The 19,464-nt window shown below is 38.2% G+C and overlaps 1 protein-coding gene across 2 annotated transcripts in view; it reads right to left on the bottom strand.

Annotated features, from left to right (window-relative positions):
- The window catches only part of CRBN (cereblon), a 29,101-nt gene extending 10,120 nt beyond the window's left edge, over positions 1-18,981 (bottom strand). The window contains exons 1-10 of one of the 2 annotated variants that reach the window (XM_054076806.1): positions 18,858-18,981; positions 13,545-13,654; positions 13,208-13,410; positions 12,197-12,346; positions 8,575-8,737; positions 6,305-6,367; positions 5,505-5,589; positions 3,782-3,897; positions 1,587-1,651; positions 64-195 (exon numbers count right to left, since the gene is read on the bottom strand). In XM_054076806.1, coding sequence (XP_053932781.1) covers positions 64-195; positions 1,587-1,651; positions 3,782-3,897; positions 5,505-5,589; positions 6,305-6,367; positions 8,575-8,737; positions 12,197-12,346; positions 13,208-13,410; positions 13,545-13,654; positions 18,858-18,924 — 1,154 coding nt within the window. In that variant the 5' untranslated portion in view covers positions 18,925-18,981. Of the gene's footprint in view, positions 1-63; positions 196-1,586; positions 1,652-3,781; positions 3,898-5,504; positions 5,590-6,304; positions 6,368-8,574; positions 8,738-12,196; positions 12,347-13,207; positions 13,411-13,544; positions 13,658-18,857 lie in introns of both variants that reach the window. The other variant, XM_054076805.1, reaches the window with a different exon arrangement.
- Between the last annotated feature and the right edge of the window lie 483 nt (positions 18,982-19,464).

The raw sequence follows: 19,464 nt of genomic DNA, 5'->3' as shown, positions 1-19,464 counted from the left end.
AGCAATACCCTCACAACCAAATTTCTGTCATTAACTAATAAAACTTATTTTAACTGTCATTACCCAGGAAACCAGCTGTGATCTGTTGATGGCCGCCCATTGAGATTCAAGTTGGAGGCTTTATATACAGTAAGGGTTTCATGGATGTATCCATGGGGATTCACATATGCTGCCATGGGTCCACATAAGGATAAACTACAACAGACAATTGAGAATTTTGTCATAGTTCAAGGAAGAAACCAAAAAACAAAGGCTGTCAAATGTAAACAGAGGAAAAACTGCCAACCATGCTTAAAACTATTTTCCATAGCAAATGAAACAGTTTAGGCTGTAAAAAAGAAAAGTCATTTTATTATTAAATTATATTATTAAAAATTACAAGAAAATAGATGCTAATGTAAGACATCATTGGTCACGTTTTCTTATAATTTCAGAAATGTAAGTGTCCAGTGTTATAAATCCAAGGCATTCCTCACTGACATAAATTATTCATGTTAAGTCCCTACTTCAGAAAAGGTATTTAAAAATATATTCTCAGGAGTAAGGATTAAAATAGTCTTCTGTTCAGATGAAGCTCACCCAGCTGCTTAAATGGGACAAGTTACTTAGAAGATAGCTCACAGAGTGCTATGGAAACTACCTTCTTTAAGGCAGTTATTAATCTTCCCCTCAAAAACCTACAGCTCAGTATAAAAAAAGCACTACAGAGTCATCATTTATTTTACTTGCTGCTGCAGATACAAGCAACATCTATATTGCTACTCTTAAATCTAAGTTTAAAAGTAAGCAAAAATATTCATTCATTACACTAACTTCTCATCATTCTTCTGTTAAAAGTACATCATATCAACACAGCAGGAACTGCGGCTTCTGGAACCATCATTTGATTAGAAGATAAGAGATGGCTTTTAATTACCATGTCAGCTTCTTATCACACTGATACAGGCAAACTGTCGGGAGTCTTGTTTTGTTAAACCAAGACATCTTTTAATCTTCACATTATCATAGGTGATGGACGGATATTAGTTATTCAAGATTCAAATAGTGAAAAGACTGCCAACAATTATTAGGAAAATGTATGGTCTTATTGTTGTTGAACACGGAAGATGTTGTATAGGTCAAATGTATAATGGGAACACATTCCCTAGTGCCATTATTAGGATAAAACTCTATATTCGTAAAAATAAAAAGTATCACAATGCTTAACGACATAAATAGGCTCCCAGGATGATGCCATGTAAGGAAGTTACCCATCTATACCAAACAATTAGTGCATGTCTATCTGCTGTTGACATACAGAAGTCAACATAACAGATTTATATTTCAAAACTCACTGCAGAGCACATAATTCTTCAATGGCAAAGTGTCACCAATGTGACATAACATGGCCTTCCGCACTATTTTCCATCACAACGTACACGGTGATGTCTGAATTTACTAACTTTTTATTAAAAAACGCTCAAGTAACCTGTTTTGTTTTATAAAGACTTACTTAAATGTTATTAGAACACAACCTAGCTAATCTGTTTTGCTATGCCAATGTTTCTGATCAAGAACCTCCCAAAGATTAAAAGCGATAAACTCACCTGAATATTTCATTCTTGGTAGTTATTTCTGTGTCTTGGCATTGCTTACAACATAGAGATGTACACTTGAAAAGAAGAACAGAGAGGTTAATTCCATTTATTTCAAGAAATTTGTCAGCACAGTAGTAATTAATAAAAATGTCTCTCCCCTTCCCTCAGAATAGACTTTGTACCAATTATTTTGTTTCTCTGGGCAGCAGACGCTTGTATTTTGTCCTTCTATCAAAGAACAGAAGTTTTTCTGTGCATTTTATTTATGGTAAGCATTACTTTTTACGTAAAAGACAAAAGATTTCTTATGTATTCCCCCCCAAAAAAATGCACACACAGAAGAGGATCTGACTACACAAAGATAACAAATGAGTCAACCTTCTAAGATCTTCATAAGCTAAATCAGAAAAATAGCTTTTGCTCTTCTAAGATGTAACACAGAAAAGGCAGATGAGTATAAAAGAAATCATTAAGTTTTTCTAAACTTTGACAACACTGGAGATCAAGGAGTTTAATTTCCGCAAGAAAAACACGTAAGATGTATTTATCTTTTTCTTAAAGATTGTAACGGATTAACAGATCTCCTACAATTTCTAGAAAGTGGAATGAAACAATTTATCACTGACAACACTCAGAAAACAAGGATTTAAATCAGCTTCGTAGAAAACTGCTATTATTTTTCAGGAGATGCATTACCTCTACCTCTCTTTAAGGGTAATGAATAAGAAATTACCCAAAAGATGATCCGCTATATTTTGGAACAAAATACCACATCTAGGATCTTCACTTGGACAACTCTCTGTGTGAACACATTTCCTTTTGAAACCTGGAGTAAATCACAATGCACTCATAATACTACACCGGCCTGTGTCAGTCTTTACTCTCTCCTTTCCTCTACTCAGCTGCTCTGGGCTTGTTGCTGCGTTTCAACTTCCTCCAGCTTGTCTCTTGCAGGTGACACAGATTCTGCCCCACACTTTCAACACACTGTCTACTGATCTCAAGAGACCGAGGGAGGAAAATTGCTGTACTATACAGATACAATTTTCACACACCAGCTCTCTACGCTTCCCTTCTTAAGGCTCACTTTCCCTCCTACTAGTGACCTTTCATGTCCACTATCAGTCACTCTTTAAATCACTCTTACTTACAGATTATAATCTAATGCTTATATATCCCTCTCAGAATCCAATTTAGACAGGTAGTTAATTCCATTCCTCCATTTCCAAACCTATTTAATTATTACAAACAGCACTCTCAAGCAGAATTTACAGAAGTCTAGCAAATAGCAAACCTGCAACCAGCAAGGTGAGTGTCGGTGAGCTATTCTCTGTGATATGAATGTATTTGCAAAATATTAATTTGTTTCTCCATTCAAGAATTGAATAGTAAATATTTTGGCTACCATTACAAGCAGTTTACAGTTAAAACTTGTAAGCATAGCAATGGCTCTTTTCAGCATTTTCTCTTTGGAAAAAGAAGAGCAATCTGAATTGCTGTTGAAAATGTTGCAAATGCTGTTCCTAAAACATGAGATTGACTGATACTTAGTTGCTGTATCAGTTATAGCAATAACAATAATATATACTATAACAAATATTGTGCAAGAAATGTACTATATAAAACTTTGATGTCCTACATCTACAGCATTACCTGGCCATGGCAACAGGAGGAAAGGAACGAAAGACAAGTTTTGGAACATCTTTAAAACATATGGCTTAACAAGTAAATACACATCTTCTGCAAAATTCCTTTCAGTCTAATACTTAAGATTTATACTCAATAGCTCAAAAATACAAAGATCTCCCTTTTCTTACAAAATCCACAAATTTTCATGGCAGAACGCTACTTGATTGTGGTGCATTATACTGTTGATATGGGGTTATGATGTTCCTAAGATGGCTATGAGCAACACTGGACTTCTAGCACCATCTCTTGGCTAACAGAAGTGCTGTGAATGTGCTGAAATATCATATTCAACAACAGCAAATGTTATGGTTTTTTGCCTGCTGCCAAACATAAAACCTTGTACTGGGAGAGAGCTGCTTCTTTCTTCAATAAACTTTTAAAGGGGAAGGAAGAACTAAAAGAACACAAAATTTACTCTCTAGAAGAATCATACATTTTTGTTACAAATTGTAACAGTCACTCTTGGGGGTTTTTTGTGAGAAAAAATTAATGACGAGTAAAGAAAAACTACTCACTTTGTTCATAATATCTAATTCACACCGCAGTCGCTGAACAGCACTACCTATTTTAAGCAACTGTATACGCAATGCATCATCAATTGGCAGGCAAGCAGCAACCCTGTAAGAAAAATCTAGAAACGAGAAAGTACCAGTTCTGTTAGAATTTAGAGAGAAATAAAACCTTCTATTTCGACTCAGTTACAGATAGAGTGCTAAAACTTAGGTTTAAAACAGACTTTTAGAGGTCATCTTGGTACATCCTTCTGCCCTAAGGCTGAATCGTGCTTGTAAAAACTCTTCTAAGATATTTGTCTAATCCACACTTGAAGATCACTTGTGGTGGAGACTGAACAATGCTGGCAAGGTAATTAATCCTAAAACCAGAGCAGACCACTGGAGAACATCATCTAATACAGAATTGCACTTTGACAATGAATTACTGAGTTTTCCAACCACTGGTGGTTATCTTTATGCTTGCACTCCCTCATTCTTTTGCAGAAAAATAGAACGACATGCTTTTCTGAGAAGGAAAAATTAATGAAAATCCCCCCCAAACATCCCTCCTTCAAAAATTACAACCAAGTTTTATTATTCACATTGTGCTAAAGGTGTATTCTTTACTGTTATAGTGTGAGAAGGAAAAAAGACATACACTGGATACACTCCCTTGTGGAAATACTGGAGTGTTTTTTCCACATCTGAAGGCAGACCAAAATCAGATCCAAAAATATTCAGTCAAGAAGACAGACCTTTTTTATGTTTAGAAGTTTTAATATGATACTAAATTCTCAGGCAGCAACTTCAATCAGGTATATATTAAAAGGCACAAACATAAAAGGTTTGACTTTGCTATAGCCATTATTTAAATTACCTAGCAAAAACCTTGCTAAGCTGGAAATCATTCCTCATAGCCTGTAAAAGAACTCAAAAGCTGAAAATTAAAATCAGCAAAATATCGTTGTGCTGTCAATCAAGAGAAGATAACTGCAAAAATCTACAAGATTTTTTGTTTGTTTTCAGCTTATTTCATATACTTCCCACAAGAGGTCCTCAAAGCAGCACTCCGGCCAAAGCAGACAGGTAAGTACTTTGAAACATTGCTTTAGGTAAATCAGAAATGAGAGCTCCATGTACATCAAAACTATCGAGCCCAGACCTGCATTTGATGCTTAACCGACTTCATAATTGAAGGTTGCAGTTTGGATTTCCCCCTTATTAGGCACCTGAGTCTACACAGAAGAGAATGTTTTTCCTCACAGAAAGGCTTCAACTGAAACTTCCATTTTATTAGAACCTAAAGACCTGCAGAGAAAGGAGAACTAACTGCTCACTGAGACGTAACATCAATGCGTGCTAAGGCATGAAATCTGATCCCAACTTTTTTTGCTATTTCAAGGTAATAAGAAGTAAAACCAAAGATTTCATCTACTAACACTGAGATCTACATAAAAATAATTTTAAAATCTGATATGCTTTTAGCTCATTTTCTTATGAAACATTCAGATGACATTCCTCCTGCCACAGAACACAATGGAGTTCTATTTCTTCTACTGAACATGCCTTGCATGGTTGAGGGATGTTTATGTCTTTAAAAGTTCTATCATCCTTTTGCCAAAGTCAATCATCAAAATTTTTTAGAAACAAAGTGAGGGATGGATTGTCAATAAAAGGTAGTTATGTAAGTTTTGTTTTCTTAGGAAATTAAAAAAAAAATGAGTTCATAAGCTAAACATCATACCTATTGGGTTTGTTGGAAGAGATTCATCTTTGAGATTTTCATCCCATTCGTGTAGCTGCCTCTTGACTCTTTCCATCAAGGTTTCCTTTTGTTAGAAGAAAAGTCTAATTTAAATACACAGGTATTTCTGTTTTCTTAGGAAAAAAAAAGGAAGCAAAATGTAGAGTAAGCTATTTTCCCTAAGTGGATTTTAGCTTTTAAGACTTAACAATAATTACAGATTCATTCTGTATCTACATGTTTTAAATTGAGAGCAAAATAAGGATAAGAAGTGGGCCAAAATGAACCAATGGCCCATGGTGGTTATAACTCTCATTTAAGATAAGGAGACAACTGTGCTAATTCTAGAACTGTACAAACAAGATGAGGGATAGCCTCCACCCTACTTCTACCTGTCTTATACCAATTACTTTATGTACTAATATACAAACGTATATAAAGAAATATGTACTTTTTGAAGAGTGAACCAACTCCAAGAGGAAAGACCCATCTAAGACTAGCCAGCACTCTGGTGCTTAGGACACTCACCCGGAGCATGTGGGACAGAGTACAGAGTTTTTACAAGACAGCAGGAACTTGAACCTCTGTTATCCACCCCAGACATATTCTTTACCACGAGGCATCAACTATACAGACAGCGAAGCCCTTCCCACTCTTAACAGTAAACTGAAAATTATACCCGTCTTTAAAAGGCAACTCATCGTCCAACAAAATTAAAGCCTTTACATTATCCAACAACTGGGTGGTAAAACACACAAAAGTAATTGTAGATTATTTTGTAATACATGGGTGAAACTTACAGCATCATACAGAGAGTAGAGCCAGGGAGGCCAAGATGTCAAACTTGCACAGTGGAACTTCCTCTACAACCAAAACCACAAATATTTATTCTTTAATATTAACAGAGTTTAGGGACAGTTCTTGTTCAAACAAATAAAACAGAGAAGAGACACTTGATTATTTAAATATACAACATTAAACTTCCAATCCACTTCTCAAATGCATTGAGAGCTAACGAAACAGACAATACGTGGATCTTCTCAGCAAACTTGTCTCAGCATTAGAAATATTTCTAATGTTCAGTAATAATAAATTATGCCCATCATCAGAGCAGCTATCTGAAATTTATACAGTTCAAAACATGTGAGTATTATTACATAGTACACCTATCTGTTCCTTAGTCTCCACCAATTGTTGCTACTTCAGCAATCAAAGCAAACCATTACATGAGGTGACTAAACGACGTGCATCAACTTAGACAAATGCATAAGTAAATAAAATGAAAGAATTAATGGACCATATCAGGTACTTCAAGCTGACATATATAAATTCAAAGATATATGATGATATTTTTAAAATGGAAAACTAATCTGTTAAAACCATGACTAAAAATACGGTTCAAAACCATTGAAAAAAACCAAATCCAAACATTAACTGCATCTGACAAAGAGGAGAGTTACTACAATGAGGATTTAATATTAATTTCTGGAAGTAGTTCCAAAGAACTCTCCTGATACAGAAGACTTCAAGGTATCTTTCCTTTCATATGTCACTGACAAAAACAGTGGCTTAAATAATAAATATATATATATAAATAAATAAGGCACAATTCTAGCCTCTTCAAGTGTGAGGATGCCCTGCTTCACCACATCTCTCCTACTGAGCTCAGTGCTACCTCTTGCCCCATTAATCTTAGCACGCATATTTGTCCACTGTTACTGATAGCTGGTCTTTGAAAAGCCTGCACCGTGCCCAAGAATGAGCTAGGTTTACACTTGCAAGGCTGTTGCTGGTATAACTACGCTACTATGATGCGCTAGCTTAGTGCTTATTATGGGAGCATAATTTAACCCAGCAAAATTATCCTTTTGATGGTAAATTTTATTTCAGACTCCTAAAGGAAAACGCTGTATACTGGTAAAAGTGCACATTCACTTGTATAAATGCATCTTTTAGCACCTTTTAAATGGCACAGCTGTCTCCAGCACAAATCACACTTTATTATTCCCTTGAGCAATGCAGAAGTCTGTAGCTCAGGCCCGGCATCAGCCGCTTAGGACTCTTGAAAATTCTGGCCTACAATCTTAGTGTGAATTCCCCTGGTTCCAAGTACTGTCACAGCTGCAGTGATGTAAAAACAGTGTAAACAAGCAAAGACAGAATTTGTGCCAGTGAAGCAAAAGTAGAAACCTAATTCCCAATTGCCAATACCAAAACTCTGATAATGATTATCTCTCCTCTACCAGTGTTTGGTCATTTGTTTGGAGTTTTTTGTTTTGCCTCTTTTTTTTAAAATCAGAGTCAAATAAATAGGATTCTGGACTCTCTATAAAGAACCATACAGTCTGCATACTTATTAAAAAAGCAGAACCACTGTAAACAAGTAACTACAGGTACAGAAGTTAATCCCTTAACTGATGCAGGCTTTAAAGCAAAATTAGCAAATGGAATTGTGATTCCAAACTAAGACATTACAGGTCTTCTGTTTCATCACTGAAATTTGGGAGTCACCTCTAAACCACCTCTGCTCTTCAAAAACCTCTTCTAGCTGAATCAAAGTGTTACAAAAGCCTCCTTACTTTGAAAACCCAGCCATTAACACAAGAATAAAGCAAGAGCAGTGGCACTGTCAACACCAATTGTCAATATATTTACTGTCCAAGCAATGTCAGTAAAAGTCAAGATGCTTCTTTGACCTGTGTACAATAAAATCCTATAAACAATGTTTTTTTCCCAATGACACTTCATCATCGAAAAGCTTTACCAACTATCATTCCCTCAGTTGTTTTGATTATGTAAAAAATAATTGTAATATTACAGGAATTACTATGTAATAATACTAATCTAATAATACTGTCATTAAAACCAAAGAAATGTATAATAAAAATCAGACATTTCCCCATCACTGATAGCTGATAAACAATCACACAATATGCGACAAAAGCAGGAACCGGCATCTAGCATCCCAGTTGTGCATCCACCTCTAAAGATGAGCAGATGGAATTTTATACTGATTTCCAAAATACCATAAAAAATTTAAAGAAAAACAGCACCACAGCTAGTTTCTAACCTTCTGATATTTCTGCCACCACTGATGTAGAGTTCGGTCCTGCCATGCTGTAGGCTTAGAAGAAGGAAATACATGGCATCGGCTGAGAGACTGCAGCTGTACTGCTGACATTGTCGAAGGCAACACTCTCTCAGGAAGGATTTGTACTTTAGCCTGTTGGATTCTGATAAAAGAAAACCCTGTGAGATATACACATATATACAAGAGTTTAAAACACGTTATACTGCTTATAAAAACATAGTCTTGTGTAATAGATCTAATCATTACATAGTTCCATAGATAGAAACAGCATTCCATTTAATCAGATTTTTAAAGTTGTACTGATGTAAATCAAATTACCTGAGGGAACGTACAGCTTATCTGTAGCAAACCAAATACATACTATTCTAGAACACAGATTATCTCATGCCCTTGGCTAAATTATTAAAGCCACTGTGCTGACTGGGCTTTGGTCTCCCTGAATCAAAGACAGAAACAATCTCAATTTTTTATTTTTTTTTTTTTTCACCCTTAAAAAACACAATTAGCTGTTTTCCAAATATTTTTTGCACTGGTATACAGAACTCTACAAACATCACTGCTTTAACTTTTTCAGCAAATGTTTCTTCTGTGGCTTGCTTTTCCCCTCTCACAGCTGCTTCCTTTTCCATGGGATACGATGGGCTGTATTTGTATTTTAGAGCATTAGGTATCTGCTGGGATTATGGTGGGCAGAATTACAGACAGATCGTCAGTGGTAACACAACAGAATATTCTACCTCCTCAGCACTGTATTTTTAGATTTTTATCTCCTCAAGTTACTTTTGGTATAAGCTAATAGTCTGCTATTACATCTCAAACCCTCAAAGGAAGTTTAGCTGAAACGCAATTTGCTATCTTCAAACCACAAAAGCTTATGTGCTTAGCTAGAGTTCAAAATCAGCAGAAATAGGATATAGACTCTGATCATCTTTTAATATCCTATCATCAACCAGGTCACCTATTCCACAGAGTTCAACAATAGTTATATGGCTACTAAGAACACTGTCTAGCAAGAAGGGCTTTACACTTTAACAGTACTATGCATCAGAAATCCTGAAATATTAAGATGCATGCCATTACAAATTTCCAATTTTACTGACAAGGACAACACTGAACTCTGTTAACTTACTATAAACTATAAAATTAATTTTTTGCCGTTCCCACTTAGTAATCAGAAACACCAAGAACTCTAATTTTTTTCTCTTGCTAAGAAGTTCAACATTTTTCCCTCTTTATCAAAATGGATTTCACACCAATAATGCTTGCTTCTTTTGTTAGTTGCCTTGAAAACATGAAAAACAGGAACAAGATCTTAATGAAAATGCTTTATTTGTACAGATGGAAAACTACATTCTTCTTCTCTCTTATTCTCTAATTCTCTTCTCTAATACATACCTCCGATGTACAGACAAAAGTGGCAGCAAACAACCACACTATCACGCTCATTTATAGAAAGAGTTAGCTCACTGGCATGGGAGCCTGGAGCACACCTCCTAACCTGCAAAGGTCATTTCCTCAGGATAAACTGAAGAACATAGGCTGATGACTCCAAATTCCACTGACAACACTAGGAGGTCGAAGTTCACTAATCACTCCCCAAACCCACAAAACGTGCAGTATTTGAACATAGAGTAACTCTATATAGTCATTCCAACAAATCTAGAGCTTGCAACGATGAGAAAAATCAATCTCATCTACATTTCATACATTTGAGAATTCATGTTTATGAGTCAAACTTGTGAACGTGCTGTGTAAAAGTGATCTCTGCTAGTCAGTAGATATAAAACCACCCTAAAAAAATGCTTTAGCAGCACAAGGAAACCACTGTACATTTAAAGTGATTTTGGATTCTCAGTAATAATGTGCTGTCGTTATAGTTGTCCAAGTACTGCCATCTTGTGTTCATGCAACAGTGTTCCTAAGCTGCAAAATATGGAATGTGTTATTTGTAACCAAATGTCAGGTAGTGAGAAATAGCAAGCAGTACACAAATTCTTCATTTCTTTAGCTGCAAGTCATAAAAGCATACAAGAATGCTGAACTCCCGACTGTTCCTAGGCTTCTTTGTGAAGCAATGCCAGTATACTAAACAACAGCAGAACACAGATGACTAGCTTTGTATTTACAGATTTAGAGTGAGATGTTATATGCCTTGCAGAAAAGATTACAAAAACCTCTGGCAATTATGCTAAGAACTGTCGCATGCTCACAGAACCAGTCTGGAGCTTGTATCTCTAGAGAGTCACGTTGACAGAGGCTCACAGCGCAAGGCATGGTGCAGGGCAGCATGTCAAGAAGAACTTGAAAATGACAGAAGACTCAGGATAGTCTTAAATAAATGTTAAGGGTCTCAGTCACTTTTAGAAATGAATAAAGGTATTAATTACATAATATGATAAAACTGGCTTGAAGAGGAGTCTCAAAATGTCACAGGTATCACACAGGAATACAGAAAAGGACTGGAATACAGAAGAGAACACTATCAAAGCTGATTTAAGAGTGTTTGACAAGCACATGGAAAGACTTGTCAGCCAGTAACAGAAGTAGCACTTTTCTATCAGTAAATCATCATCGAACAGTCAGAAAGGAAGACTTAAGACTTACTGAAGGTAAGGATATATTAAACTATGACAATGATTAAAAACAAGATCTAGCATTTGAGAAACTGAAAATGGTGGGCTGCTTGTAGTTAACAAAAATCAAGGGCCTATTTTCATGCTCAAATATTTATCCACAAATCTCAGCATGCTTTTATATTCTACAAAGGAAAAAATAAACACGAGAAGCGACTTGCTTCTCCATTATATTCACCATACTCCAGCCCTCCCCTTTCACCATACTCCAGCCCTCCCCTTTCATGGGAAGCTTTTCTTTTTCTTATGAAAACCACCACCACTCTGGGTGCAGTTCCTGTCCTCTCCATGTCACAATCGTGGAGCTGAATCCTTCTGCATGCTGTTGAGGCCCGGTAGTTAAAGATCAAGTAGTTAAGACAAACATATAGCTGCAGTGCCAGACCTCTGCCTGCAGCAGTTCAAAGCTGTAATTCACACAAGTTACAAAGTGGAACATGGGCCAACACTGACCATCTCTAGAAAGGCCTCCTTTCAGAAAATGAAAGTTACAGTTTTTAGAAGGAATGGACTCTGGTCGCTACCAGAAAGGCTTTCCACAAGACAACAGAAGGCACACACTTGATATTGTATTCTCTCATTTCACATCTGGTTTGAAAAAGGGTTGTGAGAGATTCTGAAATAAAGTTTTAGAACTTAAAATGCAGGCAAATCAACACCTTTTCCTTGTAATTTTCAAAACCAGTCATTCTGTCAGATGTTTTCTCATAAATATCAGCTCAAACTATAGGTAGATATCCTTTAGAGAATGTTATAGCTAAGTTATTAACAATTAAAACATGACTCTTAGAACAGAAAATGTCAGAAGTCCTTAATAACCAAAGAGGCTCCTGATTAAACATTCAATTAATAGCTACAATAATTAGTCAATTGTGAGACTGAAAGGGCAGATGCACTTGCAGTAACATGTAAATGCTTTGAGGAAACAAGATTTGCAGTATGTAACATCAAATACATAATCTTCTTACCCATCCGACTGTGTTCGTATTTCAAGCACCTTGAATCTCTGTCTTCCTATTGCTTTCACTTTGACTGTTTCAATTCCATATTCCTGCTCTTCTCTGTAGGCATATATTTCTGCTGTTGTTCCAAAATGTGCTTCCCTTTCATGTACATTACTAAAAGCAACAGAATCAAAGAGGTTACCTACTCTCCAAACAGTTCATTTACATCTCATAAGTTAGTCACTATACACAATTAGTCTTATCTAAAAAGTAAATTAGGTAAAACACCTTCAGCTAAGTGCAATAATTATTCTTCCATTTTAAAAGCAACTTTTAACGTTCTATTAGGTTGGGGGGGGTTGCTAGTTGACTTGCTTTTGCTTTAGGGTATAGAGGCGGAATTCTGGGAACACGGGGATCACCAGTATATCTGCGTTTGAAATGCAGATACTGAAATTACCAAAATCTTCAGACTGTCTTTCTAAAAGTAACTGTTCCCACATCCTATACAATTAAACCATAATAAACTAGGGGAAGAGGAAGGAACATTCACAACTTTTTTTGCCCAGATTAGCTTTTATCTTTTCTGCTTTTCTATCCCCTCTTGTCTTTCAACTCTATTGTGAAACGCTTGTCTGTGCTTATTAATTTATAGATAAAACAAGTAAATACACCTCTACAACAATACAGTTCTCAAAACAAGAATCTAATTTTTACATTTCAGATAAAGGCTTATTCTTTAAGCAAAATGGAACAGTGCATTCCAACAGTTAATGAAATGAAGAGGATGCTCAAGAAAGGCAGATCAACACTTACTCTTTCTCTATACAAACATATAATACTGTCACACACCTACTCAATGTGACATGAAAACCTTTTCATCACATACTGGAAGACAGTTTTTGTCAAACAATTTCAAACCACAACTATTCACCACAGAACTGATGAAACCATCTCCTTTTGATTTAGTATCCAAATAAATTGTACTAAAAATACATGCTGCGTACCACCAGAAAACCCACTCATGTATTTTACCTGTATGCAAGAACAGCAAACGTTCTGTCTTTCTGAATTAAATTCCGCACCATGCTAACCTCTTGAGGGTGGAAAAGCTGAAGAGGTAATGTCTGTCCAGGAATCAACATCACCATCACGTGAGGCAACACTGGAATCACCTGACAGCTGTCATCATCGTGCACCGTTCTTCCATGAAACTCTTCCATATCAGAGCCTAAATACTGAAAACAACAAATAAAAAAATGACAGTATTATAAGAGGGTTTGGTGATTCACAAGTATAAAATAAAATTAGGCCTTCGACTTAATGTTATGATAGAATTACACAAATCAATCAAAACGTCTTCAATACATACCGCATGTGACGTTGGCAAACTGGTATCAAAATTAATGATGTTTGGCTTTTCAGCATCTTTACTATCTTGATCTTCAACTTCCATTTCATTGTCATCCATTTCCTCGCTCTCTGCTAATAAGCACATACAGAATATTGAGTTGAAATTAACCAGCAGAGACTAAGATACTGAGAAAAATCAGAGAATCACAGAAATGCATTCAATATTACCAGGCAACAGCCTTTCACAGAGAAGCAACTCTGGTATCTGCAAACTTGTGAAAAATAGTTTCCTTGCTCTTTCAGCAAAATCACCATTAACATAGAAAGGGTCAAAATCTAGTAATTTATTTTTTAAAAGCTAAAGAACAACTTTTCTTGAAAGAGAATAATAAATTCTGACAGCTCAGATTGTCACTACAGCAGTATTTCCTTATCCCAATTCTAAATGTCTTGTGCCTGTACACGAGATATCAGAGAATTTCATTTCTTGTAGAACACTGAATACAGCGATTAAAGTAGTACAAACCTGAACAAAATAACTGCACAGAGAAGCAACCGAGTTAAAAGTATCTGAACTTCTATACTCACACAAAGACTCTTGCTGGTATTTTAGACAATTTCACTGCTGTCAGCCTCTCCTGTGTATATGCCAAACACACATACACAATCCCAGCAAAGACAACTGCTAAGGAAGCAAATATATGACTGCAAAGGATTTCGGGTACAAAATAATATTTAAAAATTACTACCTTCTTCCCATTCCTCAGTTCCAGGTGCCAACTCTAAAATAACTTTTGGGCAAGAGGACAGTTATATTATCAGTATGCTTTATTTTGCAAACACAAAGTGCACTTATCTGTATAAAATCCATACAGATATTTTAGAATAAATGAAAAAACACAGTGAAGGTAATAAAAAAATATACTTATCTCTAAAATGCTGGTTTGACTGACTGTCATGTGCATTACCATCCACTGTATGCCCACAAATACCCACTCAAAACAAATGCCATATAATTAGTACAGATTTGTAACTGTACTACTCTATCCTATTTCTTTTAATACAAACACTATTTATGTATGTCTAAACAGACTTTATAATGAACTTTGCAAATGAAACCTGCAGGATTCTTACACCAGCAGCTGATGGGTAATGGATAATCCCAATGCTGCTGAAAAATATCATTTAGATCTTGAAAGCTATTACAGGATCAGCAGAAAAATACCTTTACCACAGTCTATCCAGTTGCCTGCCTTGACAGCTAGTATCTTCAAGAAACAATCCAGAGGTGCAAATATAAAGATCATCCTATCAGAAAGGTACTGTGGGCAAATCTGATAAAAGAAAGATGTTCTATAAAGGAGCCTTCCTTTAGAAATGGAGGCACCACCACCCTCTTTCCCCAATATCTTAGTATTTCTGACAGTGGGAGGACAACAGAACAACGAAGGAGACACTACAGGCTGGTTCTGGAGAATTATTTCTTTCCCTTTTTGGTCTTCAGATACATTTGTTTAAAATGTATTCTCTATAAAATGTTTAAGTCAATGGTCTTCTTTCTCCTTCATCTCACTGTTTTTTTTAACATTGCATACTTTAGAGTCTTTTCTGTAGGAGGCACAGCATGAGTTAAGCCTCCATCCCATATTGTATTTATCTGAAGAAGAAATGAACCAGCATGACAAGAAAAGAGGTTACCGACTCTCCTTGGTGTTTTACCTAATTACAGAGCTTAAAGCAGTAACACATCATCTTCCTAATTACCGTAAAAAAATAATCCATTTCTACACGAAATTTCTCTTCCACTATATTCAGTTAGGAAACCTAAACATAAATGATTGCAAAGTGTTTAAGACATACAAAACAGCCAATGTTTTGCTCAGCTTGATGCAGGGAAAGAGTAAGAAGTTTTTGCTTGGTGCTGGAGCAGCAGTGCAGGGTTGGAGAGGGAAGCTGACTTCATGAAAAATTACACTCTGGTTTGCACGCACTCTCATCAAGTTGCATCAATCATTACCAGTTTTAATAGCCTTCTAGAGAGAGGTTGTTTCACTACTTGTTCTGAACACAAAAGGAATTAACAGCAGTTGGTTAGAAAGAACTGTGCCCTGCAAACTTTTGCTTGTTCTTGCCAAAAATGCACACTAACTGCTGTGTGGTGGCAGAGAGGAACGATGACTCATTTTACTGCAGCAGCACCATGCGAATGTCGAAAAACACCACCGTCTTCACTGTTCTCCTCAATCACACTACAGGAACAGAAGATGGAAGGAAAAAGAAATTGCATCTTTTACACCTTTATCATGCATTTTTTTTAATCTATATTTTTTTTAATTTCAAGATTAATAAAACCTCCAGTACCCAGAAAGAAGGGAAATGCAAGTGCCAAAGGCACAGTGCATGACAAAGCTCACATTTCCTTTGTGGCAGGTTAGGCTTCCTGGACTACTATACCACCACCAAATCTACTCTAAACACCTTTGTGCAGAAATAAGGAAATACGGAACTAATTTTAAAAACCAGGAACAGCATAGGCAATTTTAAGGCTATATTTCCTAAAATATTTAGGAAATATTTTCTTATTACTTTAAATATACTGGCATAAAATGCTGATAGAAGTTCCTGCTACAGGAAATTGCATTGGTTACCAGCAGGACTTACTGCTACACTTTTTTTTTGCATGCTTATTCTGAAATAACATATCTTCCAGTTTGGCAAAAGTTGCTTCCCAAACCGTAATATCTCCTGACAGTCTGGAGGCACTATATGCTAAATCAGAAAAACGCACATTATTATGCAATAGGTATCTCCATGAGGAATTATGCTGGTGTACGTGGACGGACAAGCCAGGCTGTTCCACAACCTCCAGCATAGATACTGCAGGAGTTTTGTGCAGTGTGTGGAAACCAGCGCTGCCTTCAAGTCCTGTGCACAGTGCCTCCTGCTTCATAGCTTACTAAAGGCATTACAGAGCATTTAAATTGAGTGGAGACTTTCTAAAACAACAAATCATGGAATGGTTTGGGTTGGAAGGGACCTTCAAAGGTCATCTAATCCAGTTCCCCTGCAGTGAGTAGGGACATCTTCAAACACATCAGGTTGCTCAAAGCCCCACGTAACCTGATCATGAAAGTTTCCAGGGATGGGATATCTACCACCTCTCTGGGCAACCTGTTCCAGCATCTCACCATCCTCAGTGTGAAAAACTTCTTCCTAATACCTAGTCTAAACTTGTCTTCTTTTAGTTTGAAGCTATGTCCTATTGATACAGGCCCTGATAAAAAGTTTTTTTCCCATCTTTCTTATAAACCCCTTTAAGTATTGAAGAGCTGCAATAAGGTCTCCCTGGAGTTTTCTCCAAGCTTAACAACCCCAACTCTCTCAGCTTCTTTTCATAGGGAAGGTGTTCCAGGTCTTTGATCATTTTTGTGGCCCTCCTCTGGACCCGCTCCAACAAGTCCATGTTCCTCCTTTTTTGAGGGTTCCAGAGCTGGACACAGTACTCCTGGTGTGATCTCACCAGAGCAGAGGGGGAGAAGCACCTCCCTCGCCCTGCTGGCCATCGTTCTGATGCAGCCTTGTTTTCCTCCAGCTTTGTTACATTTTACAGAGGTCCAGATTTACAGAGAAGAGTTTCTGCACCTGCCTGCTTTGGTGGAAACCTCAGAGCACAGTTCACCTTGTTGTACTCCCAAGCAAACCAATATGAGCTGCTATGTAGAATACAGTGTCCATACTAATGCCTAATCTAGTCACTGAAGTCAATGCACAGTAAAGTCCTCTTGTTTTGTGATATTTAAGGTACAGAACAATGAAGACTGCAAAAGACAGACATCCGGCCAGCACTTCAGGAACCAAAATAGATGCGTGGTCCAGATAACACTTATTTTGAACTCTATATAGGAACTTCAAAGGGGGCCAGATGCCAACGAAATAAGGTAGGGGGCTGCTTTGCAGACCTCAATAAAGGACCGTGGGGATCATCCACGAGAAGGACACCTATTATAATTAGCATTAGAAAATGTGATTAAGATGTACGATCTTCATGAGAAATACAATGCATATGTATAAATTCAGTGTATAAAAACCTTGCTACTTGTACTGGCCCACACATACGGTAGGAGGATTCATCCCCCTGTATATTCAGTACTGAATAATCAGATTCATAGAATGGTTTGGATAGGAAGGGACCTTAAAGATTATACAGTTTCACCTCTCCTGCCACGGACAGGGACACCTCGCACCAGACCAGGCTGCTCAAGTCTGACCTGGCCTTGAACACTTCCAGGGACGGGGCATCCACAGCTTCCCGAGGCAACCTGTGCCAGGGCCTCACCACCCTCATCGGAGGAATTTCTTCCTGATCTCTAATATAAATCTTCCCCCCTCCAATTTAAAGCCATTCTCCCTCGTCCTATCACTACATGCCCTTGTAAAAAGTCTCTCCCCAGCTTTCTTATAGGGGAGAGACTTGTAGCTTTCTCCCTTCAAGTACTGGAAGGTCTCCCCAGAGCCTTCTCCTCTCTGGGCTGAACAACCCCAACTCTCTCAGCCTATCCTTATAGCAGAGGTGTTCCATTCCTCTGATAACCTTTGTGCCCTCCTCTGGACTCATTCCAGTAGTCCCATATCCTTCTTATGTTGGGGATTCCAGAGCTGAACACAATACCCCAGGTGGGGTCTCACAAGAGCAGAGGGGCAAAATCCCCTCCCTCATCCAACTGCCCACACTGCTTTTGATGCAGCCCAGGATATGGTTGGGCTGCAAGCGCACATTGCTGGCCCATGTCAAGCTGGTAAAGAGAATGCCTCCTTCTTAAGACCCAAAGGTGGTGTTAAGAACCTTATTTTCCCCATTTTGGTGACAATCTCACTGGTGTCCAAGCATCCCCCAACCGAGCACAAGAAACTGAGACACTGGAGCTGCAAGTAAGCTCTGTGCGCTCAGTGCAGCCTGCAGCAGGAATGATGCTCCATCACTGTGCATGATGGGCATGCTCCCTGCTTCCTCCTTCTCCTCCTCTTCTTCCTCTTCTCCCTCACCTCCTCTTCTTCTTCTCCTCCCTTCTCCCTCTCCTCCTCTTCTTGTTCTCTCTTCTTCCTCTCCTCTTCTTCTTCTTCTCTTCTCCCTCTCCTCTTCTTCTCCCTCTCCTTCTCTTCTTCTTCTTCTCCCTCTTTCTCCTCCTCCTCTTCTTCTCCCTTCTCCTTCTTTCTCCTCCCTCTCCTCCTCCCCCTCTTCTTCTTCTTCCTCCTTCTCTCCCTTCTCCTCCCTCTGCTCCTCCTCTTCTTCCTCCTCCCCTCCCGCCCGGTCCCCCCTCGGCGCGGCGCTCACCGGGCCCCAACTGGAGGTGGTTCCCCATGCCGTCGCGGGGCTCTCCGCCTCCCTCCTCGGCGGCCATCGCTGTTTACCCGGAGAGGAGCCTGGGAGGCGGGGGCGGTGCCCGAGCCGCGGCGATGGCGGCTGCTGCGCCCCCCAACGGTGCCGCCGGGCCGCTGCGAGGCTGCGCGGGGGGTTATCCCGCTGGCAGAGAAATGACGGCAAAGAAACGCGCCGAGGCCCGTTTTGGAGTTTCAGAAAGCAAACGCCCTTTATCAGGCCTGGGCGGCGCGGGGGAGTGATCCCCATCAGCTGTTACGGGATGAAATTCCCACTCACAGGCATATGGATAAACTTTCCCAGAAATCTTATGCATATTCTATTACTTTCCGAGGACTAATTTTAATGTTATTGTGAACTTCACAGCAGTCAAAGCTCGTGCTAATGTGGAGCTGGCTCAGCTCTGCCTGACCGTGCGTTTGGGACAGAGAAAGGCTGCAAACAGGTGATTACAGAAGACACATCTGTCCCGCACAGATCAACTGAACACAAGGCGTTACCATCTTCTAAGAATAAACAGTGTCTGGAAAAACAGAGGGACATTCTGCTTAACTCTCAAAAA

Source organism: Cuculus canorus, chromosome 11 (genome assembly GCF_017976375.1).
Source record: "Cuculus canorus isolate bCucCan1 chromosome 11, bCucCan1.pri, whole genome shotgun sequence".
Lineage (NCBI taxonomy): Eukaryota > Metazoa > Chordata > Aves > Cuculiformes > Cuculidae > Cuculus > Cuculus canorus.
Note: the sequence above shows the minus strand (reverse complement) of the source record. Positions and strands in the feature narration are given on the sequence as shown.